This window comes from Drosophila navojoa, chromosome X (genome assembly GCF_054131105.1).
Source record: "Drosophila navojoa isolate 15081-1374.11 chromosome X, UAZ_NAV_1.0, whole genome shotgun sequence".
NCBI classification, from domain to species: Eukaryota; Metazoa; Arthropoda; class Insecta; order Diptera; family Drosophilidae; genus Drosophila; species Drosophila navojoa.
The window spans coordinates 12,787,660-12,815,111 of NC_142895.1; the positions used below are offsets into that span (position 1 = coordinate 12,787,660).

Sequence of the window (27,452 nt, forward strand, 5' to 3'; positions counted from 1 at the left end):
AAGATAAAACAAAGCCAGCCCTTTGATCAAATGCAGCTAGGGAACTTATCTGAGAAGCGCACAGCGTGCGCTCGCTTTATTTACTTTAACTTTCGATTCAGGGCTGAACCAGAGGCTGAAAGTTTCAAAAAATGCAAATTCCTGATATTCCCAACGTGAATTGTCAAGTTTTCTCCATGCAAAAGTCTGAGTTTGTCAACTTAACTAAAAGGTGAGAAACTTCTCTTAGTTGAGTTGAAGGCAAACTCGCGAAAAATATGTATATCGATATGTATATCGAAACTAATCTATTCAGAGAGTCAATTCGATTTGTTCAAGGGAACTAAAAGCTATGAATACTTAGAAGTCAAAGTCGAATTCATTTGCAGCAATAACTTATTTATTTACCCAGCGAGAACGTTTAATTAGTTCAACCGTGGAGCAACAAGTTATGCATGAAGCGAGAAACTTTAGGTGATTAAACACAAGTTAGAGTATCTCAAAGTGCAAGTCGAGCGACTTACTTAGTAACTTATCTATTCGGTGAGAAACTTCAATTAACTGAACTCGACGAAGAAGTTGTCAATAAACGCGAGCAGCTTTAAACGGCTCAACTCAAGTTGAAATGGGCCCAACTCGAGCTCAGCGAAAGGCAAAAGGCAAAAGGCAACTGCAGACAGCAACTTGAGAAAATATTCAGAGTTTCTGATAAGCGAGCAACTTTAATTAGCGAGAAACATGAACTTATCAATAAGGAATGCAACCCTAGACGCATCTTCTATCTCTCTCTCTTTCTCTCTTTTTTTTTTTACACAACAAATGGCTGAGCTCGGTGCGGTAATTGTGCAACTTATCTAAAAAGTATGACGCTTTGGCTGTTTGTCAAGGCAACACTTGATATGATTTATAAATTTAACAGAGCGCAAAAAGGGCTTGTGGCACATACAAATCTACAGCACTTTGCGCAGCCGGCAACGGCAGAGCGTGACAAAACGCTGACGTTGTAACAGCTTTGCCCTCTCTGGGTGTTTGAGTGTGTGCATGTGTGCATGTGTGTGTGTGTGTGTGTGTGTGTGTGCAGCTGATCGCTTGCGGCAATTTAGCTTGTTGCCTGCCATGGCAAATGCGAGTTTTTCCCTCTGTTTTTTTTTTCTCACTCTTTTTTCTTTGCAGCAGCAGCAGCTTGTTGCACTTTACACACAAAATCCACTTTGTTGCGGCGATGCAACAACAGTTTTAGTTAATCGAGTGAGCTTATCGAGTGACTACAACAACAACAACAACAAACTGCTGTAAGAAATGTGCTAGAATGCAGAGATATAGAAGGTCACCTCTTGAATGTCTATGAGCAAATGCTCAAGGCTTGTAAGGGAAGAACCTTCAAGAGAGTGCAGAATAGAGAGTGCAGAACGTGCTGAGGGTAATGGGGGCGGAACAAATTCCAAGTGAACCAAAATTAACATTCTTGGATAACAAATTTGAAAATGTCTGCTCTTTGAATATCTTCACAGATATAACGCGTAATACTCCAATTTACGTGAGATTAAAGACCAAGTTTTGAAATGCAGACTCTAGTTCAGAGATATTTGGTAGCTAAAATGTTATAGGATGTTTGATATAGCTAAAGTTCTACTTCTCTCTCTCTCTCTCTCTCTCTCTCTCTCTCTCATTGGTCATTTTGGTTATCGATAAATTCTTTATCTTGATTTATCTATCTATCTTTAAATTTTTAGCAAACAAATTGTTTATTCGTGTATTTCCTTAGCCATATCCATATAATTTGATATATCCAAGCATCTTCACAGGTGTTCAGCGATATCTTTCTATTTATCGATATCTCTCTACCTAAGTAACATACAATTTGTTTACCTTTTCATAATCGTCATCCCTGGATATACTTAGTTTCCAATATTCTTTCTTGTTTTTCATTTCCACTCATTTATCCATGTCCATATAGCTGTCCATTGATATTTATCCATTACTGCCTGCTCTTCTACTTTCTACTCATCTACTTCTCCATCCATCTAGCCTAATTATTTATCTTTTGCTCACTTTTTCCTCTTATCTATTTAGCTTTCTCTCCATCAGGTTACTAGTTTCATATGTCGCTGCCAAATTTGTAGTTTAGGCCGTGTTCCCATACGCCTTAAACTCAGGCAAAGCCCGTTTAAGTTCACTTCCTGTGCGCTACTCAAGGTGAAGTAAGTGTATTCCTGGCTTCAGCTGTCAATATGCCTAGTCACTCGCACACAGAGAGGGAGCCAGCAACAACAACAACTTGACGTAGTCAGTCCCGCAGTCATGATTGGCGGCAGGTTTTGTTAATTTACGTTTTTTTTTTGCTTGTTGGGGCAACCTTTTTTGCATCTATCCTCGATCTATGTTATCCCCCGCCAGAGTTGCCCCCCCCCCTTCGCTTGAGCTGCTGCTGATGGGGCCAGCCTTTTTCGCATTGTTCCCTATTGTTGTTTGCTATTGTTGTTGCAAGTCGTTGTTGTTGTCTCCCTCTCCCTCACACACACACACAGAGGGAGAGAGACAATGTTGCGCCATATTAGAGACGCGCAGTTGGAGTGCGTGTTAGATAAACTGACGGCGTTTGGCGTGTTTTTCGGTACACACGGCGAGCTGGAGGAGGAGGAGTAGCAGGGGGAGGAGAAGGGGATTGACTGTGAAGGTGATAGAGAGCCAAGGGTGGGTAGGAAGGCTAAAGTGTGTGTGGCAACTGGAAGGGTAAGTGTGTGCCAGCGGAAGGAAACGACAGGAAGTGCCGCAAGGGCAAGCGGATGTGTTGCCAGTGCCCGTGCTCAAAAAAAAAAAAAAAAAAAAAAACACCCAAATACACGCAGACAACAATTCTCTGATCCCAGACCACACCAAGCCCCAACCAAGCGAAATTCCCCCCGCCCTACCCGGCGCCTGCCTCGCTAGGCGCTTTGCGCTAACCAAAGCCTGTTAGGCGTGCCCCTCTCGTGGTTGTTGTAAATTTTGGCAAGCCTTTGACAGCAGCAGCAGCAGCAACAACATCAGGGAATGAGCGAAAGCGCGAGAGAGAGAGAGAGAGAGAGAGCAAGAGTGCAGGAGAGAGAAGAGCCAACAACAATGCCAAGTCAAAGTCATTGGCGGCATTTTTGTGGTTTGTGTGTCTCGTTGTTGTTATTGTTGTTGTTGTTGTTGTTGCTGTTGGCGCTTTGATTTCATTTTTTCGTTGCTTTCTTTTTTGTGTCATGCTGGCATTTTTTCCCCTTAGCCAACACTGGCAAAAAGGTATGTAACAATGCGGTCGCCGCTTGGCGACCTTTAAACAAGCGTCAGCATATTTGCTCTGCACGCTCATTCATTGGCCTTTTGCAACACTGGTGACGTCAGCCTTATCTCATGCTGGCATCACCCCAAATTAAAGCCCTGCCATTTAAATGCCGAAACCAAGTGGGCAACTTAATTATTTTAGATATATTGAGCTACTACTATAAATAGTCTTGACACAGACAATGCAACGAAGCTTAGCAACACTGGCTTGTACGATAATGAATATAACAACGTTTTTTAGCAGACTTTTGCCATATTTATATATAAATAAGCTAAATTTTGTATGTGAGCATTATTTTATTAAATTCGGCTCTCGTTATACATAGCTTAAAAGGCGTTAGACAACACTGGTTTTCATATTTTTATATGTAGCCAGCTTTTAATACACTTTAATGACGCAAGATGGATCACATGACAATGGAAAGTACATGAATATTATTATACAGGACTTGAGCAGGCGTTGCACAACACTGGTTTACAGAAAATTTCCGACTAACTCAGCGACTTATAATGTTAAAAGACAGCTATTAGGTATGACAAACATGTCATCAACACCAAGTGCATAGATCGTTATGCAACACTGTTTCCTTATTTTACACTGTGGAGCACTACTACACTACCCAAGTGTTTTTCAACACTGATTGTTAAGAATACTCAGTTGAATTATAGGTATAGCTAAAACACATACAAATTTGAATATGCTTCAATTCTATATTCAAAATATTCTTACAGGGTATTCGGTTAGTCGTTATGACTTAGCTTTTTCTCCTGTTTGTGAGACGCTGATTCAAGTTTAAAGTGGGCGCAAAATGCGCAGCAACGCTGCTGCTGTTGATGACGTCGACAGCTCAAGCGTTTTGATTGTGCGCCTATGCAAGTGACAACGACAACAACAACAACAACAATAGCAACATCAAAAACAGTATCAAAGGCAGCAACAACAATGCGCGTTTAATAAACATCATTTAATTACAGCCACAACAAAAATGAGCAAAAAAACAAAAACCAAAAAAAAAAAATGCTTAATGCCTGAGACCTAATTCGAGTCGGCTGCCTGCCTGGGGTGCTCGACTAAAAATCTGTCTGCGTAGGCGTGGCTCGCCAACAGCGACGCCTTCTTAAGTAATTTGTGTAACTTTTTTAATTATTTACTTTGCCTGTGCAACTAATGTACAACAACAATAAAGTAACACAAAAACCGGTAGGAAACCAAAAAAAAAAAACATGAAACGAATTGACAACAAAGAAACAGCGACAACTCTGCAGGCGAAATGCCTCACAGCTGTTGGCCGCCTCGCTGACGGCGCAGACGGTGCTACGAGGCGGTGCTTGACGTGGTGGCGTTTAGATGCTGTTGCTGTTGCTGTCTGGCTAGCTGTTGTTTGCCCAAGGTGTTGGCCATCGATTAAAGCCGTGATAAGTGCGACACGGCACAGAGACAGCAAAGAGAAATGGCAATCGGGTTAGCTAGCTGAGGAACTGCAATTGCAAGTGATAAACTGATAAGAGTGCTTGAGCAACGATTGCTGAACAAAGCCAGCCTTAATTGGTATAGAGCTGCTCGGTATAAGCAAATTTCAATAGATATATATACACGAATAGAGAGAGAGAGAGAGGGATATTCTCGAGAGCGCTATATTGAATGCAAATTGCAGATTAGAATAATTCTAAGTCATTTGTATGATTGATGATTTTATTGAATAGTCAAGTAAGCCAGCGTAGGAGAACTAATTAATTTGCATAGCTACGTCATGACTGCTTACATAATGTCGGATACACGAGTGCTCGACTTAAGGCTGCTGTCTTCTTTTGAATAAACATAAGAATTTGATTTGCATTTTGTATTCCTTCTACTTTATTTGTCTCACTGACACATTTTTCTATATCTCTTATATTCTCTCTCGCCTTTTCTTATTTTGCTCTCTTTTTCTGTATGTATTCTTCACTCTCTCTCTCTCTCTTTCTCAATCTCTTTATTTCCGTTTCTTCTAATTTCTCCACGTTTTTTCTTGCTCTCAACTATTTCCCCGTTCACTCTCCACACTCTCTCACGTCATGTCACCCCTTTTACACTCTTCTCTCTTTCTCCTCTTCTCTCTTTCATCTGATCATCTTGCGGTATCTCTCTCGCTCTCAATTGCTTCCTCTCCTTCTTGATCGTTGCCTCCTTTTCTCGCTTTCTCTTCATTTTCTGTCTCATCTCTGTAAATCGCTCTGTATCTCTCTATCTGTCTCTCTCTCTCTGTCTCTCTCTCTATCTCTCTCTGTCTATCTCTCTCTCTTTATTTCATCTCTGTACCTCACTCTCTCACCTCTCTCTCTCTGTCTCTCTCTGTCTCTCTATCTCTCTCTCTCTCTCTGTCTCTCTATTTCCTCTCTGTATCTCACTCTCTCACCTCTCTCTGCCTTTCTCTCTCCCTCTTCTCTGTTCTCTCTCTACATTCAATTTTTGCCTTTCACTTTTCTTCTCTTCCTCTTTTCCATCTCTTCCCTAACTTCTCTCTCTCCTTCTCCTTTCCTTCACTTCGTTCCCTTTCTATGCCTTTTCCTTTTTCTTTTACTCCCTCTATCTCTCTCACTTTCTCTCTAACTCTTTATCCATCTGTTTCAATACACACACATTCACACACCCACAGACATATGCTACATAATTTCTTTGATAATGAACCAATAATTATATCATTTCCATGCCATCAAGATAAGAGACAACAAATCCCACAAATTATTGAATTCATATCAACTCTTCAATTATTCAATGACTAAACGTAATACAGATATAGAGGCCTTTACATACATACCTAATATGTAGGTATATTTCGAGAGCAATTCAAGACTTCAAGTCTACGATTGCCTGGGCTGCTAATTGCTTGGCTGGCGAACCGCTAACAGGGCTTAAGGCGCTTAACCAAAAGCCCACATTAATCTAATAAAGTGTGTACTAGCTGCCCCGCGCTCAGGTGTAGTCTATCTTTACGTGCATGTGCGTGTGTGTGTGTGTATATCGGCTATAAATTGCAAATGGGCTCCAATGTCATCATATAAATCACGTGCGAAGCTGTGTGCAGTGTGCGACGGCGCCCGAAATTGGGAGCCAACTGCTATATAATAATAATGAGCTTTTTGGCGAGCGAGCGAACGGGCTGGGCCATTAACTAGCATTTGAAAATGTCAAAGGGAGTGCCTGTATCCGTGTATCCGTGTGTGTGTGTGTGTGGGCATGTAAGGAAGCTGGACACACACGCACATAGTAAGAAGCAAGTTGACTGTGCGCGTGTCTAATGTGAAAAGAAATTAAATGGAAAACCAACAAAGCAGTAAATCTTCAAGCACAGCAAACAACACTCGAAAGCAATTTAGTTGGGCGCCGCCCAAAGGGAGCTGCAGCTGCTGGTGGGCGGGGCAGCTGGTGCGCCGTCTTGCCAGATAGCAAGGACAAACACGAGCACCCAACAGCGACGACTGTCTGGCTGCTTGGCTGCCTTCTAATTTCGCTTTTCAATCAGAGCGCAGCAAATTGCGCGACGAGATTGCATGGCATTAACTCTTAGCAACAATTGCAATAGCAGTTGCAGTAACAGTAACAGTAACAGTAACAGTAACAGTAACAGTAACAGTAACAGTAACAGTAACAGTAACAGTAACAGTAACAGTAACAGTAACAGTAACAGTAACAGTAACAGTAACAGTAACAGTAACAGTAACAGTAACAGTAACAGTAACAGTAACAGTAACAGTAACAGTAACAGTAACAGTAACAGTAACAGTAACAGTAACAGTAACAGTAACAGTAACAGTAACAGTAACAGTAACAGTAACAGTAACAGTAACAGTAACAGTAACAGTAACAGTAACAGTAACAGTAACAGTAACAGTAACAGTAACAGTAACAGTAACAGTAACAGTAACAGTAACAGTAACAGTAACAGTAACAGTAACAGTAACAGTAACAGTAACAGTAACAGTAACAGTAACAGTAACAGTAACAGTAACAGTAACAGTAACAGTAACAGTAACAGTAACAGTAACAGTAACAGTAACAGTAACAGTAACAGTAACAGTAACAGTAACAGTAACAGTAACAGTAACAGTAACAGTAACAGTAACAGTAACAGTAACAGTAACAGTAACAGTAACAGTAACAGTAACAGTAACAGTAACAGTAACAGTAACAGTAACAGTAACAGTAACAGTAACAGTAACAGTAACAGTAACAGTAACAGTAACAGTAACAGTAACAGTAACAGTAACAGTAACAGTAACAGTAACAGTAACAGTAACAGTAACAGTAACAGTAACAGTAACAGTAACAGTAACAGTAACAGTAACAGTAACAGTAACAGTAACAGTAACAGTAACAGTAACAGTAACAGTAACAGTAACAGTAACAGTAACAGTAACAGTAACAGTAACAGTAACAGTAACAGTAACAGTAACAGTAACAGTAACAGTAACAGTAACAGTAACAGTAACAGTAACAGTAACAGTAACAGTAACAGTAACAGTAACAGTAACAGTAACAGTAACAGTAACAGTAACAGTAACAGTAACAGTAACAGTAACAGTAACAGTAACAGTAACAGTAACAGTAACAGTAACAGTAACAGTAACAGTAACAGTAACAGTAACAGTAACAGTAACAGTAACAGTAACAGTAACAGTAACAGTAACAGTATTATGCAATCAGTTTCTAACTTTTCCGAGACTTTGTTCAGCTGTATCTCTTGGCAAATATCAAAAATTCTTAGAATAAACTTAAGCTACATATATGTATATATTCTGCCTGTTATGCAAACGTTTGCATTTCGCTCTGAAAATACACCCGAAAATCTCCTGGATAGCGTTTACCCAATGAGCGCTGTGCGCTCAATGGAGATTTCACTGTACTTGCTGCAACAGCAATCACAGTACAAACAACGGCAACAGCTGCAGCTGCTGTTCACATGGAGCACAAGCAGCAGCCGCAAGTTAAATAATCAATTCAAGTGTTGAGTGCGGCTGATGCGGCGTATGCGTAATGCGAGCGCGTAAATCAGACAATACGCTGCAACGCTTCGGCACACACACACACAAACTCAGACAGAGAATTACACAGAGAGAGAGCGAGTGCGAGCGAAAGTGAGAGAGAGAGAGAGAGAGAGAGAGAGGGAGAGCGTGTGACTTGGCGCACTTACATCCAATTGCACAAGCTGAATGCGATACGCATTTAACCCCAACTGCCATGCGATTGCGTCTGTGCCAGTTGCTCTTGTCTTTCAGCTCAGCTGCCACAGTTAGCTGCAGATGATGTTGCCACTGCTGCTGCTACTGCTGCTGCTGCTGCTGCTGCTGCCTTGCATACTTTGAGGCGCCACTGGGTTGCTGCAGCGGCGCCACAAAAGCAAACAAAATGGCTGACATTGTTCCAAAAGAGCGCAATAAAAACAAAAAAACAAAAACAAAAACAAAAAACCGTAAAACACAAACAAGTGCGCTTCAGTGGCAGCAATGGCCGACTAGCAGATACCCTGACCCCTAAGCAAACCCAACTAGCGGGTACCTTGAGCTCTAAGAAGAGCTGCCTTTACAGACATTCTACTGTTTTGGGGTATATAAACTTCAGTTGCATACAGTTCATACTTCAGGATTTATAGCCAAAACAAACTATCGATTTCTATCGGGGAGTTATCGATAGGTGAATTCTGGAAATTGCTTATAATATATAGGAATATTTAAATAGTTTTTATAGACAGACGTTCAGACAACCTAGGCAAGATCTGCTTAGCTCTTCGTTAACCCAAACAAATATACCCTCCCTTCCCATTTTCAAAGGTATTTAGGGTACAAATTCATGTTTTTAACAAGCTGTTTGCTGCAGCACAGTGGCAACGACTCTCATATATGTATGTGTGTGTGTGCATATATATTGTATATACACATATAAAACATTTCTTGACATTTGATAATCTATTTAACTATAATTAGAAAATTAGAGTATTATTCTCTTAGTTAGTTCAATTCATTTTTTCTCCTCTAATTTTCTTGTCTTGTAGTTTTTCGAATGAAATACCATGCAATAGAGAATGATGCTGCATTTTCTTTCAGAGTTTTTCTTGCGTAATGCAATAAGCTAAGGGCTTAAAAGCATTCGAAATAACAATAGATTTGATAATGTTCTTGGTAGTGCTTGAGGTAATGCGAAAAGAGTTAATATACATATAAAGTTATATACATATATATATATATATACTATACACATATCCATATACAAGTGTGCTCATTATCTGCTTCTACGAACAACTTCTAGCATACATTCTATTCAAAATGGCGACACTAGAAAAATTATTCACATTAAAGCATGTGCAACAAATTTTAATTTTTGTACAAACTTCAGCCATATGTAAATAATCCATATACACATTTTTATAGCGATATTTCTATGAATATTTACAGCGAGTAAATATCAATAAAATTATAAATATCAATGCAAATTATGAAGTTCACCAAAACTAGAAACTCAAACTAAATGCTTTGCTCGACTACAAATTGAAGTTAGCATCGAAAATCTTCAGAGATGTATGCCATGTCAACTATACCACTGTACAACACACACACAAGCACTACCTTCACACCACCTGCACACACACACACACACACACACATACAACTGACGCATTCAAGAGCATCAAAACATTTGCACGCAAAGAAAAGTGCATTCAGGCACGTTAGCATCAGGATGCTGCCTACGCTGAGGATCTGGCTGCTGCATATAATAATGTGCATTGCCGTCATTCATTCAGTCATTCAGTCAGTCAGTCAGTCAGTCAGTCAGTCAGTCATTCAGTTATTTATTCATACACTCACACTCACCCACTCAGTTATTCACTTGGCCATCCACTCGCTTGCTTCCTCATTCATTGCGATGGCGCTGCTTTTGTTGCTCGCTCATTTTAGGTTCAGTTGACTAATGTTTACAGCTGAACCTTGAGCATATACATATACACACACACACAGACATACACGCACACATTTCACACATGGCTGAAACGCGTCATCGCCCAAGACTTGGCGACAGGCATTGAAAACCTAAGCAGATGAAAGTCCTTAGCCAAAAAGTAAGAACCAACACGCATGTTTATAATGATGTTGCCAAGATGCAGGCATATATATATATATATACATACATATATATATAGTGTATTTACATAGCTATATACATATATTTACTCATAGCTCAAGAGTTTTATATAAATTATATGCACATAAGCATGCACAGCCAAAAATCAAAGCAAAATTTTTATTTGAAAAAATATTTTAAACATATTTTTATCTCTATTTCATATAGTTTTTAATATACATACATATATAAACTATTTTGAGATTTTAGCTACATTATTTGAAAATTGAATTTCATTCTTTAAACTGAGCTTTGTGCCCTGTTGAATAGTTTACAAGTGCCAACTCTGTAGCTCTGAGACTTTATTTTACGTTAGGAATATTTCAATTTCTATTTTACACTGAAGCAAAAATATTTGGGAATTTGTTAGTTCACTTCTGAAAGCTTTTTCGAATTATGTGCCTTAATTTTTTTATTTTAATTTTATTTTATATGGCCTAATAAATTATGAATTTAATTCATGAACGAAAAAATTAACCAAGGAAGCTATAAATATTATTAAAACAATTTAAGCTAATGCTTAATCCTAAATGTCATAAATAAATTCGATTAGATTTGACTGAAATTCTCGCTTGAAACGGCCCTAAATATGCCTCTAGTATTTCTGGTATACATAAATGAATGTATATATATATATATATATATATATATATATATATATATATAAATAAATATATAAATATATTCATATACAGTAAAGTCTCGACAATTCGTAACCCACTAAATCGAAAATCTCTATAAATCGATAAAGTTGATAATAAAAATCGTTTTCGATAATTTGATATTTTGTTTAAATAAAAAAAAAAACTGCCGTTAATGTTTCAAATTATCGAGAGTCGACAGCATATAATATATACATGTGTATACGTATCTTCCATTGATGTTCTCTCGATTATTCTCTATTATTTTCTCTAATATTTTCTATTATTCTCTATTATTTTCCATTATTCTCTATTAGTTTCTCTATTATTTTCTCTTTCTCAAAATATTCTCGCAGTGTGCGGCTGCTGGTTGCTGCCAAACTCAGTATATGTCAAGTGCTTAATGCGTCTCAGCCCAAAATAATGGCGACAGTCTCTGCGTTTTGCTCTAACGCCATCTCGTTTTCAGAATGAGTGTGAGTGTGTGTGTGTGTGTGTGTGCGTGTCTTTAGTGCGCCTTTTTGTTATATAATAGAAAATCCTTAATAACATTTTCTTTACAATTGTGCACAGTGCGCGCAAAATGCTAAGCAAAACAGAGACAGAACGACAGACAGAGACAGAGAGAGCGAGAGAGGCAAATGGAAAGGGAACGGGTATGGCACTGACAGAGGCAGACATACATAGAGTTAAAGAGAGAGAGAGAAAGCGGGGGGGAGAGAGAGAGAGTTGTGATGGGAAGTTAGTAAAGAGGATAAGATTTGCGCTAGGCACACAGAAGCACAAATCTTTTTACGAGGCTGCCTCTTGAGTCGCCATCGTCACTCGCTCGTAAACATTTCACGCTTTGCCAAGCAATAAGTTTTCTCTTTTAGCTACCTCTCTCTCTCTCGCTCTCTCTCTCTCTCACTCGACCCTGTCGATCTGTTTTTTTGGTTGTAAATTTGCAGTGTTTGCTCTGTCAGTTGACTCTGTTTGCTTTTGGCAGCGCAAAAGTTCTTCGGGCTGCTCCGCGTCTGACTTCATTCAGTCTCTGATTCGGTCAGCTGGTGCTATTTAGAGCCCTCACCTAGTCCAGGCACAAAACAAAACAAACGAAAACAAGCAACAACAAACGAGGAAAGCCCCCCCTCAAAAAAAAAAAAAAACAAAAACAAAAGAAAATAGCACACACACAGAAGGAGGAAAAAACAAAAGGGTGAAAGCCAAATTCCATAGCAATTCAGTTTGCTTTAACGCATTTCTATAGCCGGAACAAGGATGTTGCTAACTTGGTTATGGTTATGTTTGCTGCCATGTGAAGCGAATGCCAAACAACATTCATGAGTGTGTGTGTGTGTGTGTGTGAGTGTGTATCTGTGTTTCTGTTTGAGTCTGCCTGCATTGGATAGCCAACTGAAAAGCTCAGTAGCAACTGTTTATTACAATGCAGTTGCTTTAACAAGTTAATTTGCGGTTTGCCGTTAGATGAGACTAGCGTGAGTGTATTCATATTGAATAATTGAATAAGTTGAATTACATTGGGCAGGCAAGCACATTGACATTATGAATTCAAATTGCATTTCTAATTGCTTTGTTTATTAATGAGATAAGTGAATATACTCGTGAATACATTCACGAAATTTAATATAGGAAAACCAACAAGATTAAACACAATTAATCTTATATAAAATATTTTTAATGAATAATTAAAATATTTATTCATAGCTCAAAATGAATAATATGAATGAATACTTCCAATATATGAATGGATTCATTTAAATTGACTGGAAAAAAATAAATTTTGCTAAATACACTCATGAATACATTCGTGAATACACTCATGAATGCACTCAAGCAAAATATGTGTGTATACACTCATGAATATACATACATAACTAACTGATCACATCACAGATGAATGTACTCACGAATGTATTCACAAAATGAATGAATACACTTAAAAAATGTATTCAAATAATAAGTGTCTACACATATGAATACATTCATACAATAATCTACATACAAATCAAATACACTCACAAATAACCTCATACCTCACTCATAAATACATATGTATATTCATTAACAACTGGTGAACATAGCAAGTGAATGCACTCACAAGCTCAACACACTCATTATATGAATATTTTGATATTCATTTAAATGAATATATGACTGTAGTTAGACGTTAAACAGCTTAAGCACTCATTTAAATGAATACACTCAAAGCAGAGCCCGGACATACATATGTCCAAGTAGGATTTATGTGTGTCTAACGAATCTCTGATATTTCCTTGAAACGAACAACCCAGCCGCACTCAAATCGAATTTCGAATATAATTGCATTTGTTCGAACAGCAGTCACACCGAAATCCTTCTCTCCCACCCTCTTCCTCTCTCCCTCTCTCTCTCTCTCGCTCTGGCACGCCTGCCAAGCGGAGCATATTAGGCAGATAAATCAAACCAAATGTGCGCTAAATTTGAGCCCAAATAGCCAAAATGGATGTCTGCTTGCCACTTAAATCGAAAGCTGTCGAAAGGCCCCAGAAACAGAAACAAAAACCACAACAACAACAACTACAACAACAACTACAACAACGGCAGCAAAAATGAAGAAAGAAACCGAAACTCCAAACTGAGAACCGCAAAATCCCAGGACCAATCGGCCATCGCTCGATGCGGCGACGACAGGGGTGTGCGTGTGTGTGTGTGTGTGTGTGCGTGTGAGCCAACAGCATGCGAGAGCATGGCACATGTGTGGCATGTGCGGCATGTGTATGTGGCATGATGAAGCATGCTGCCTGCTTGAAAACGCTTTGCTTTGCCTGTCATTCTTCGCCGTCATTAGGCGATAAATTGACCTTCACGCATGCTGCGAGGGGGTATGGGGGCCATAGGTATTTAAGAAGGGGGTGCTTGGGAGTGGGGAGAGCGGGGAAGGGGAGAGGTTGGGAGGATAGCGACTTGGACAAGCCGTTGATTGCTAGCAATATAAACCTAGCCACTCGCCCAAATATATTCACACACACACACACACACATAGATAGACAGCCGATGACGTCTTGAGCATGCCCACAAAATGTGGATTTCTAGCACAAGTTCAATGTGTGTGTGTGTGTGTGTGTGTGTGTGTGTGTGTCTGGAATTGTGGCAAATATGCTGTTGCCTTGCTATTTGAAGCTACTACACCTAATCCATGCTGCCACCCACACACACACACACACACACACACACATACATACACACACATACACAGTTACAGCTGAGGCACTCGCCAAATGCTTATTTGATAATCTACCTGTTATTGACCTCATTTTTCTATTTACGACACATACACACACACACACACACACATGCGCGCCAGTGTGTGTTGACTTACATGCACAACAACATTCAGCTGCCGCCACAATTGAGGCTCAGCTGCACTCATAAAGACTTAGATTGTAGCGCCACCATCCCCACCATCTCCCCCTCCCACATACCCCCAATCAGCCAACAAAGCAGCTACAAAAGCGACACGAATCAACATGCAAGGCGCAAACTTGCAAAGCTCATGTACAGCATGCATGTATGTATGCATGTGTGTGTGTGTGTGTGTGCGCTCCACATCAAGTTAGTTTTCAATAAGTTTTCGTTAACTTTATTACAGTGTTAATTCGATTTAACTAACCAAATTTTGATGCTGTTCAACTTCAGAGTTTAAAATGCAAAATTTATTGTTTTTTTTTTTTTTTTTTTGCCATGCAAAATCAATTTTCTACATGCCAAAACTATATTTATACATATGTAAAATATTTTAAAAATATATAAAAATAAAAAAATGAATTCACTATATTTTTAAAATATTTTTAAAAATATATTTTTAATATATTTACATATTTCTTTTAATCTCAATCAAAAATTTCACACTGAAAAAATCGAATTTTATTTCAATTGATTGACTGATTGTTGATTGCTTGACTGATAGATTTTTCAGCTGTGCTTAAATACTGACAAAAAACGTCCAGCTATGAAATGCTTGACAAACAATAGATGATCGATGCGAGCCGCATGCTGAATTCATTCAGGCGCGATTTCGCATGCGAGTTTCACACGTCAAATAAGAACAAAAACGAAAAACATTTTTTGAATTTCCATAGCTTAATTGAACGCTTGTGCGTATGGAAAGTGAGAGAGAGAGGGGGGAGGGAGAGGGGCGGGGGAAGGGAGGTAGTGAGACTGATAGAGCAGGAGCTGGAGATTATTTGGAATTCTGCGGGTAGCTCGGTAGCAATCTAGGCGTTAATATGCATGCAATTTAATATATGGACGCAGGCGGAAACAGGGCCGTGTGTGTGTGTGTGTGTGTGTGACAGAAGAGTATATGCATGTGTGTGTGTGTGTGTGTGTGTCACCTTTTGTTCAACAGGGCTCGATGGCAACAATTACAGCAACAAAAGCGCCTTACGCCCATTTGCCGCACATGTCGAGCTGTTGCTGTGTGTGAATGTCTCTCTCTGTGTGTGTGTGTGTGTGAGGGAGAGTTTATTGTGCACACACACACATGCAGAGCACTCATACACTCACACATGCATATGGCTAGAGCGTGCCACAAGTAACACCCATTCAATGTGCGTGTTCAATGCCAAATACAATGGAGTACCGTTGCGAGTGTATGTCTGTGTGTGTGTGCATGTGTGTGCATGTGTGTGCATGTGTGTGCATGTGTGTGTGTGGTAAATGTGCAACAGCCGTTGTCACCAGCCAACCCCCGCTTCGCCCCTGACTATCCTCCGCCCATCGTCCACTCAGTCAATCGTTAACAAGCTCAGCCAGTGCCACTAGCCCAGATATATTTGCATATATATATGTATGTATGTATTCCTTTTCACACCATCCACACATTTTACACTACTTTCAGTGCGTTGCCAAAATGACTAATTTCACTTTTTGATACCCAGCAATGGACAGTGGAAGAGCAAGGGTATCTTAGTTTTTAGCCATTGGGGAATATGTCAAATAAATATTTCGTATTCAACGAGAAAAAATATAAGCTATATGAACTTACAGTAGGTCACATCACTCAGTTGAGCATACCCAACCGGAACATATATACATCATTTTTGACAACTTTAGTTAGCTTATTCACGTTTCTTTGCCCTTTCTAAACTTTCAATCAAACTGAACTAATTGCGCGATTTTGTTCTCTAGAGGAGGTCCTCTACCTCCTACACAAATATATATATGTGTAGATACATAGATGTTTAAGACACCTAGATACGTGTCTGATCGATGTGAATAGATTTCGAGCAAAGTTTCATTGATCCACTTACATTTCATTGATCATATAACAAGATGTAGTTGAGAACTTACCTAGAAAGAGAAAGGAAAAAGTAAAATTTGATTAGTAAATCGATATTATTTTTTATTAGCGCCCCACTCTGCGATTTTCATGAACACAAGTGAGGCAAATACAACTTTTATGATTAAATAGGTAATGATTGACATCGTAGAGAATATAATTTCTCACACTCTAATTCTCTAACTTTCTTTACTCATTTTAGCTTTGTCACTCTCTCTCTCACACAGTCTTTTTTCCAACTTACCATCTACCTCTCTCACTCTCACTATATATTTCTGTCTCGCTCTTTCTCTGTCACTCCCTCTCACTGCCTCATCCCTCACACACCCCCTCTCTCTCTTTCTGTCTTTTAAACTCTCTTTCTCTATCTCTCTCTCTCTCTCTCTCTGTATCACTCCCTCTCTCTCTATCACTCTCTCTCTTTCTCTGTCTCTCTCTCTCTTTATCACTCTCTCTCTCTCTCTCTCTCTCCATCTTTCTATCTATCTATCTCTCTCTCTCTCTCTATCTTTCTATCACTCTCTCTCTCTATCGCTCTCTCTCTGTCTATCACTCTCTCTCTATCACTCTCTCTCTTTCTCTCACTCTCTCTCTCTCTCTCTTAGCCTGTCTTTCTCTATCGCTCTCTCTCTCAATCTCCCTATCATTTTTCCTCTAGCAATTTCCAGCACTATATCTCTTATTCACTCTTAATCTACCCCTCTCCCCCTCTATCTCTCTCTGTCTCTCTCGCCCCCTTCCGTCTCTTTAACTATTTATTCAATGCTAACACGCATTTCCGCTTCTTGATTAGGTTTCGATGCATATTTAACAAGCACTTGCTAAATTCTATAGAGCAGCAAGACATTCGCACTTCAGTGCTTAATATACCAATATACATATGTATATATATAAATATTCATACAGACAAACATACATTTCTCTATATATATATATATATATATTCCGCTTACAAATATTACAACTAGCTGTGCTTATTGCAATTGTTATGCAACCAAAAGCGATAGACATACAGCAAGAGAGAGAGAGAGAGAGAGACAAAGTGGGGGGAGAGTGGGAGCAGGAATTGGAATTTGCATAAGTTGGTGGCAATGTAATTGAAAATATGTTTTTCAACACCGGAGGCCATGTATGTATGTCTATACCCTACTTATACATTCATATCCAATCCAATCCAAGCCAAGCCAAAGCCCAGCCCCTCGCCTCCTGCGCCCTGCCTCTCACTGCCAAGGGCATCATGGCAGCACGACAAAAATCTCTGCTGCTGCTTCCTGTTCTTCTTCTTTGTCTTCATATTTCTTTGCTCTACCCCTCACTCTGTCTGTCTCTCTCACTCGCTCTCTCAGCTAAGCTGTGTGAGTATATTGAACATTTCCAAATACAACAAACAATGGCCAAGCGCCACGGGCAGCAACAACAACGACAGCCGCAACAATGCAAGCAATAAATGTTCTAAACTAAAGGCAGCAGCTTTACAACACACACACACACACAATGCATATGACAAAGTTGTTAGTCAAAGGTTTTGCAATACTCCTACGTTTGGCTCAGTTGCGAAAACAAAACTTTGATTTTCACCCGCCAAAAGCCACCCACTGCGCACTGGCTAAGCCCTAAACACGCCAGACAACAGCTCCGAATGCTCCTCAAATCGGCTTCCCTTACTAAAAAAAAAAAATAAAAATCCTACTAAATTCTTCGATACGATTTCCTTATTGACTATTTCGCAAGCGTATCAAATGCATTACAAAAAGAAAAAAAATACACAAACAAAAAAAGCTTAAACAGAAATATCAAAAATTAAAAAAAAAAATTAATCAGGTTTAAAAAATATCTCAAACAATAAAAAAAATAATGTTAAAACTATAAAATAATAAAATATAAAATATAATATATAAAATATAAATATAAAATATAAAATATAAAATATAAAATATAAATATAAAATATAAAATATAAAATATAAAATATAAAATATAAAATATAAAATATAAAATATAAAATATAAAATATAAAATATAAAATATAAAATATAAAATATAAAATATAAAATATAAAATATAAAATATAAAATATAAAATATAAAATATAAAATATAAAATATAAAATATAAAATATAAAATATAAAATATAAAATATAAAATATAAAATAAAAAATAAAATAAAAACGTAAACAAAATAAATAAATATATGTAAGGAAAACACTTTTAATTAAAAATTCCAAACGAAAAATAATAATAATAAAAATAACAACACAGCCAAAAAATAGAAGCCTAAAAAAATTAAACTGGTTTGAAAATATTTGTAAATAAATAGACCAAACAACATAACAGACAGAAGAAATAGTTAAAAAAAAAAATGCAACCTAAACAAAATGAAATCTTCTAAAAAAAAAAATGCATAAAAATAGTTTTCAATAAAACTTGTTAAAAAAAAAATATATATATATATATATAAGTTGCCAGATGACGGTAAAACAAAGGTTGTTTGTAAATATGCTACAAATAAAAATAATAAAAAAAAAATGTTTAAATAAAAATAATAAAAAAATGTTTAATTAAAAATATTAAAAAAATTCCAATAAAAAATACAATACAAGAATAAATAAATAAATACTCATTCAAAAATTTATTTATTTTTTTATTTTATTTATTTTTTTTATTGTATTTTTTAATTATTTTTATTTTAATTATTTTGATTGTATTTATTTATATATATATATATATATATATGATATATATTTCATGCCAAGAACATCTTTACAAATCAACAAAAATATTCGTGAATTCACTTGAATAGGCAATAGCTTACAAATTCTGGACTTTTCAGGCTTTTGCAATAAATATATAACTAGGTTTTGGCGCAGTGTAGACACCTACTCTATATAGATGCATATATACATATATATGGATATTTCGCTATAAACTATTTGAAAAACTTCATGTTCAGTGTCTGGAGTTTTATTTGCCTGCTTTCGGTGCAGGCTAGTTGAGATTTTGAATGCGGAACGGTTCATGGCGGATCAGAGTGGTTCATGGTGGGTTCAGTGACGATTCAGTTATATTGTTATTTGTCTTATTTTAGGGTTATCGTTTTTTTTTTTTTTTTTTTTTTGAATGCGGTTTAGTTTTTGGGTTTGCTGCTGCGCACCAGCTGCTTCCGTTTGGATCGCATACAAAATGCATAAGCTTATGAAATATCCAATGCAACACAGGAAGCAGCCCCATGGAAGCTAGGGGGGGAATATGTGGCATGTTGGCTAGTTGGCTAGTTGGCTAGCCGGGCGAACAGGAAACGCTGACGTCCATTGTGAAGTAGCTGCTGTTGCTGCTGCTGTTGTTGTTGCTGCTGTTGTTGCTATTGCTGGTGCTTTAGCTTTTGCCAGCGGCAACATCTTTAGCCAGAGCCGTCGAACAAAGCGCAAGATAATAACAAAGTAGAAGCCGAACGAGAGCCAGAGTTAAATTTAGCTGCTTTTTGCATATACATACATACATACATATATAGCTAGCTGCGTGCATCTCAATGTTTGCTGGCTGTTGTTGTTGTTGTTGTTGTTGCTGTTGTTGGCTTAAATTGAAGCATGGCCAGCAATTTGTGAGCTGCATCCAAGAGCATTTGGCTCGGACTCTGTTAATACAATTGCCACACTCTCTGGCCAGAGTTTGGGGCTTTTGTGTTTTTCACTGTGGCACAAAATATGCTGGCAAATATTTTGTACGTATTTGTTTTTGGTTTGGTTTTGTTTATTCTCTTGCTCTAGCTCTTCTATTTTGCTTCTATTTTTTTTTTTTCTGGTTGTTGTTGTTGCTGTTGCTGTTGTCGTTTCTCTTGCTTTTTTGTTTTGGTTTTTGCGGTCTGTTTTCTCTAAAAAGGACTTGAGCCCCAGAGCTTTAAATGTGGCAAGAGTGCATAAAGTGTTACCACTCGGTCGGAAATGCCAGACAGAATTCCAAAAAGTTCACACATTTTTGAGCTAAACGAATATAAGGAACTATCAAGTTTTTGGCATTCCGAAAATTGTTGCAAACAGAACTAAAGAGCATTAATTAACGTCAATGGCAACGCCTTAAAATCCAATCAGCTTTCCAACCGACACTCTCAACTCGTTCGAATGAGAGGCAATAACTTGGCATTAAACGCAAAACTAGTTCAATTTGTGGTGGGCTACAGCGATGTGAACTAGCTCAAGTGAAGTAAAAATTAGTTTACGTAGTTATTATAACTCTCAACGCTTGTATAACCTCCTAAGATGCATTTAGCAAATGCTTGCATTCAAATAGTTGCTGTGAACTAGTTTATATGAACTGACTCAAGCTCAACTACGGATAGATACGCGTCGAACAAGGCATTCCACTCGAAAATCGGATAAAAGGTCCAAAAGATATGAACTACCAAAGTCAGAGGCTTTACTTAGAGTATTTTTTCGGTATTTTGTTGGTATTTTTCGGTGTCTTGTGCATTCGTCCGAAACCTTATAACCAACTATATGAAAGATTAAAGTATGCTTTTGAGCATACATAACTAGAACTAGTTCTATATACAAAATATATATTTGAAGTAGTTCAGCTGAAAGGAATATATAGGTAATGAAATTATGGCTCCCTAAGAAATTGCTAGACCAACAATTAGTTCATATGAACTAACTTAAAGAACAGCAATGGATATCTAACATTGGCTCTAAGCAATCTAATATGAACTTGTTCAAATGAATCAAGTTACATGAAGTTTAAATCCGTTAAAATGTCTTGGTCTCTCTCTCTTTCTCTCTATCTCTCTCTCTCGCTCTCTTCCTCTCTCTCTCACTCTCTCTTTCTCCGTCTCTCCCTATCTCTCTCTCTCTCTCGCTCTCTTTCTCACTCTCTCTCTGTCTTACTCATTCTCTCTGTTCCTCTTCTCTTTCATTATTTTCAAACTTCAGTCACCCTTAACCGTATAAAAGTTCCGACCCATTTCGAACTATATAAATACACCGTATGACCTCTATGTTTATGGCAAAGCGTTTGTTCAGCCTGATTACCTTGAATATTTTAGCACATTTTTATCGTTTATCGATAACAAATATTGAAACATTGCTCAATCATAAAATGGAACCCGTGCCAGCTCCTCCTCCTCCTGCTCCCCATGGCATCAACCTTATTAATCATAGATCAGAGGTAGCGGGGAAAGGTATATTCGGATAAATTCTATAAAATATTTATGTAACACCTTTAAATTTAGCAACGGCTTCGTGCTCAGCCGCAAACGAATCCTTTTGTTATGCTAGCTGCGTCTTAAGGGTTTTTTCTTTTCGTTTTTCCCTTTTTTTTCCTGCGATGACGGTTGGGTACTATCGCAGAGTAGTGGCCAGACGGACGCTTTAAAGCCACCAGCTGAATGTCGAAAAGTCTGAAACTTTATGGGCCAGAGTTCGGTGGGTTTTTAATAATTTATAAGAAACACAAGGCTAACGAAACAAGAACGAAACGGCCCTCAAATCAAGCCAACATAACAGACGGACAGTCCGAGCCGTAGCAAACGCAAGCAACATACACAAAACTTCAATGGAATGTTCGCTCACATAGTCGAGCACATGTTTCGGGCTTGCATACGTTGTTTGACTTCCAGCAGACGCTTGTCGCGTTTCAAGGGTGTTGTAAGAGCCAGAGAGAATGATTGTCAAGAGTTTTCTAGACATGATTATTATACACTCTTTCTAGACGCTTTACTAGCAGTTCTTGTTGATATTTACATAGTCTTAACAGAGTAGCCATGTTAACTGTATGTTAAAAGCACATCTTAATGGCAAAGATTATCAAATGTTTTTCTCATTAATAATCATATGATGCTTCAACTCTATAGCACACATAGAAATCCTAACATTTTACTGTAATGCTAATAACAGAGTTAACATTATGTATACATCAACTGTTAATCCAACAAGAGCTTCTTAGGCAAACTGTTACTCAACATGTGGTGCTCTACTTAAATATAGCTGGTATAGCTTACTTAACAGTTATGTTAAGTACTTTACAGCCCAATAAATTGATCGCTAAAGCAAACTAATTTCTTAAGAACAGCTTGGATAATATAAGGAAAACGAAAAATCGTTAAGCAATATAAGTAGTAAGTGCATTTCGACTATCGTAATCCCATTGCGAAAACTTTTTTTTTTTTTTGTTCGTCTTTTTTTTCTCTCCCCATTTTTCGGCCAGTGCAGAGGGAAGGCCGCGACGTGGCAGACTAAGTGCTCATCCTTCATGCGCATCAGCATCCTTTGCAGCTTATCTGCGGCACACAAACACAGACTCAGGCACACACACACACACACACACACACACACACACACAGAGGCACACAGGCACATGGCACAAGGCATAAAGTTCGTTATTTTCGTTATATTACGAGCAAAACTAACCGCCCCACAGCAGCCACGCCCCCTGCCAACAGCCTTTGGCGCCCAGCGCCCGCTCACGTAGCCATTTTAAGAGCCCCGGAAAAACTACAGCATAAAATTTCCAATTTGCTGGCATTGCTTGACTTTTCGTTAGCCGAAAAACTTGGCCCGTGTCCGGCTTGGTCTATGCCGCATATGCATGTACTTTTTATGGCAAATATATGTATGTGTATATTGATGCATATGTGTGCACATATAAGACGTATGTATCTGTATATAGACATTTATTATTATACACATATATACATAAATCTGAGTTGAGTGAAATATATTTGAAAAATTTGCAATTGCCATTCGATTGAAGAGCAGAGAAAGAGGCTGTAATATGTGCATAAATAATGATGTTATATAGAATGTATATTATATACACATATATATATATTTTCACATATATATCAAGTTTAGTTTTAGCGAACCTTCTCAGGGATGGTACACAGCTAGCTCTAACTCTACAAATGTAGAGCCCAATGTTTATCAAGATTTTCTTTGACTCTATGCAGCTTACTATATACGTTATATATACATATATAATCATCAAGTGATCCAAAATTCAATTCAATTCTCCATATAGTACTAAGTTATAGAAAGATACCCAGTTCAACTCAACAGAAGAGAGAGAGAGAGAGAGAGAGAGAGAGAGATAGGGAGGGAGGTAGGGAGAGAGCGAGACTCAACATCTTTCTATATGGTTCTCAACATATCTGCAAATACTGTTTTCAACTCCTATCAATATCCCAAATAGACTATTCGCCTAAAAATATGATGAATCTAACTCCAAATATCTTTCTATCCGCTTGCTACATCCACCTTAACTACTTCCTAATCTACAACAACAACTAAAGTGCCTTCTATATTTTCACTTAATATAGCTATATCTATCATCTGCTTTAAAAAAAAAAAAAAACACTGCAATTCAATCAGCTGCGCATCGTTTCACTTAGCACAGCTCCACTGTAGCCGCCTTGGGGCACAATCGTTACGAAATTGAGTTGCACGAGGAGGAGCATAATTGTGTGTGGCGCTCTACGAAACGTGAATATACGGTAGAACTGTTTCATGTCTGCAAGGGCATTCAGCATGCTCCGGTCTCCTAGCTCCATTTTCTTTTGCACCAACGCCCACCCCTACCTAACCGCCTACCTACCCCACCATTTTGTTTTTGTCTTATGATCTGTATGCAGGCAAAATGGCGGCTAGTGCGCTGCGCTTTTGTATTGAATTCGAGCAGGAGCAGGAGCAGGAGGAGCAACAGCAGCAATACGACAGTTTCCCCTAACCCCCACCCTCTCGCCTCTCTTTCTTTCTTTCTTTTTCTTTTTTTGTTGCAGTAGGGAGGCTGTGTAAAGGTAGGCGGCGGCGGCATTCGTCTGGTGGGGGGCGTGCCAGGGCTAATTTTGCGCAAATAAAAACGCTGAAAATACAATTTTGGGGCCACTTGAGCGTCTCATTTTGAATTCATGGGCCGCTGGATGCTGGGCGCTGCTCGGCCCAGCCGGACTCCGTTTCCTTTGCCTTCAATGCTCGCCGATGCAGGCAGACGGAGCATATTGATTGTGAGTGCGGTAAAGCTTTATGTTTGAGAGGAGCTGGAGGAAAATTCATAGAGAGAGAGAGAGCTGATTTTCGATGTCTATGGGTGCTCTCTAGCTCTCTAAATCTCTAAATCTCTAACTCTACCTCTACCTCTACCTCTACCTCTACCTCTACTTCTACCTCTACCTAACCTCGACCGCTCCTCTACCTCTACCTCTACCTCTACCTCTACCCTCTACCTCTACCTCTACCTCTACCTCTACCTCTACCTCTACCTCTACCTCTACCTCTACCTCTACCTCTACCTCTACCTCTACCTCTACCTCTACCTCTACCTCTACCTCTACCTCTACCTCTACCTCCAACTCTACCACTACCTCTACATCCATCTCTATCTCTATTTCAACCTCCAAGCGAGCATCATACAGTCAGCACTCCCCGAACGTATTGCTCCTACTCTTTGTACTTTTTTGGCTGGATTGTCAGGGCTACCAAGTCTAAGCAAAAAACTTGGGCCATGTGCCACGGCAACTAGCAACTGGTAACTGGTAACTGGTTTTCATCTCTTTTGTTGACGGGCGAGTCGCCTTTTCACCTTTTCGCCGTGCCACATTTCGCAATAACTTTGCCCGCAAACGACAACAACAACGACAGGAGCTGGCCAAAAAGTCGTGAGTGGTCGTGAGGTGAGAGGTTGAGAGGGTTGTTTTTTGGCTGGCTTTTTGGGAGTGGAGGGAAGGTGGAGGGGGAGGGGAGGAGTCTGAGGTGCGGTAGGGTGTGTGGATGCTATGGCCGCTGGCCATACGCTTCACGAGCGTAATTGAAAGGCAGAGCCTCTACTTCTTCAGCTTCTACTTTTCTACTTTTACTTCTGTCGCCGTCGCCTGCTGCTTGGTAATTAAAAGTTCGCCTGCACTGGCATTGCGACTGAGCTGGGCTGAGCGGAGCTGAGCTGTTGTGGCAACAATACGTCAGCCGGTAGACGGCACCACCCAAAACGGCTGGTCAAAATAATAGCCAGAGGGCGCTCTCTGGCAATGCCGGCGCCGACTGAGGCGCCGACTGAGGAGAGTTCAACAAAATCGTCATTTGCCACATTTGAAATAAGTTAAAGTTTTGTTGGCCAAAAGTTGGTGCTTTACAGCTACCAATCGAGCAGTTGGCCATTTTTCTTTGGGCAACAGCAGCAGCAGCAGCAGGAGTTGCGACGGCGAAAACAACAAACAAAAAAAATGTGTTTAATTAGTGGGCGTCGCAGAAAATTAATTAAGACTACGAGAGCAAAGCAAAAAGGCAACGCCAACGCGTCTCATTATCAATTCAAGCCGCTCGCCGCGTCTCAGATTCAATCGTCTCGACAAAGGGATGCTTGGGTGGTTTGGGTGGCTTGGCTGAATGCTGTTGTTGTTGTTGCTGTTGTTGTTGTTGTTCTGGTTCTTGTCTAGAGCCAAAGAAAATCTGGAGACAAGCGTACCCATTCATTGGCCACGTCAAGCGGCATCATTCCATCGAGCTTCCACACTGAATCAATTCATCATTCGTGCATCATTCATCAATGTCATTTGTTTGTTTTTGCAATTGTTTTGTTGCGAGGGCAGCGGAAAAACAGAAAGAAAAGGAAGAGAGAGAGAGAGAGAGTGAGAGAGAGGGGGAGAGAGAGAAAGGAATCGAAGGGCCTTTAGGATAGGTAAAAGCAGTGTGCCGTGCCAGTTGCTACCTTGCTCCCTCTCTCTCTCTCTCTCCCTCCTACTCCCTCACCTCGCCCTCTCTCTCTCTCTCTCACTCCCACGCTGCTTGTTGCTTGTTGGCAATCAAAGGAACGACAACTTCTCTTGATTTATCTACGCAAATATATACATAATACTAAATATATATACATCTGTATATATATTTATTATATATATTCTCAGCTAGGATATGCAATATGAAATTTATTAGCTCTGGCATTTGTGGCAGCTAAATTGATTTCAGCTACATTTGATCAATTAATTTGTAATAAATATTTCTGTACAGAAATTTTTCTCCGTTTCGAGACAGAGAAATCAAATATTTACATTCGGATTTCAGCTTAAGGCGCTTATAAAAGGAAATTAAGCCAGTGCGACAGAGAACCAGCGAGACAATAGATAAACAGAGAGCAAGAGCAAGAGCGAGAGCGAGAACGAGAGAAATGATGATTTGCTTTGATTTCTGGCCAATTTTTGGCAATTGCCTTCAATCATCCAAAAATATATGGGTTAAATAAATATGCATAGGAAAAACAATGAAATAGACAAAAACAGATTCGATGAAAGCAAATAAATTATTAATTCGCTAGCTAAATATATTGTTTACATTGAGGAGCATATTGTGTTTGCCAGCGAATCGCTTGTCAATTTGGCTTCTTTTCCGTCATGTGAAATCACAGCTGGAGGGAATTAGAGCTGTCTCCCTCTCTCTATATATATTGTACCATGAACTGACTCTGCTTTCTTTGCTACGTATTTTCAGGACTAATTACATAATATTTTACTAAGCCTTAGCATCATCATCATCTTTAGTCATACAGCTTTGAACTATATTTTAAAAAACTTCGCCTACAAATAGTTCCCACTTGGTTTAAGTACGCCTCTTCGTATACTCTATGAGAGTGAGACAAATATATAGCTCTGGCTGCCCTTAGTCCCGGGTGCTGCTGTGGGAGAATGAGATGGCATGTAGATCTGCTCTCTCTTGACGAATATAGAACAACCAGCTCGTGATACGAGATGATCTAAAGAGGGAACAAGTAAATTATAGAAGAGGAGTAACTCAGGGAATTTATAGTGTATAGAATGGATATAGTGTAATTATAGCTTATATAAATCTACATTATAGTGTAATTACAGCTTCATATATACAACTATATTCAACTGAATTTGATCAACTTAGAGCAACTGCTAGTTCATGCAAAAATTTTTGCATTTCTCGAAATTTTGCACAATTTGCCGCAAGGAATTCATCAAGATATTTTTGTTGTTTTATTTCTATTTATTTTTGGTAATTTTTCCCTTTTTTCTTTTTTTTTTTGGTTGAAAATCCGTACTCAAAGTTTTACGC

The 27,452-nt window shown here is 38.7% G+C and overlaps 1 protein-coding gene across 3 annotated transcripts in view; it reads right to left on the reverse strand.

Annotated features, from left to right (window-relative positions):
- The window catches only part of LOC115565440 (neurobeachin), a 137,148-nt gene that overhangs the window by 76,923 nt on the left and 32,773 nt on the right, over positions 1 to 27,452 (reverse strand). The window contains exon 2 of one of the 3 annotated variants that reach the window (XM_089264024.1): positions 16,372 to 16,416. The exons of the other annotated variants lie outside the window; for them this stretch is intronic. Within the exon in view, the coding sequence (XP_089120150.1) occupies positions 16,387 to 16,416 (30 nt within the window). The 3' untranslated portion in view covers positions 16,372 to 16,386. Of the gene's footprint in view, positions 1 to 16,371; positions 16,417 to 27,452 lie in introns of those variants that run through there. 3 annotated transcript variants of the gene reach the window in all.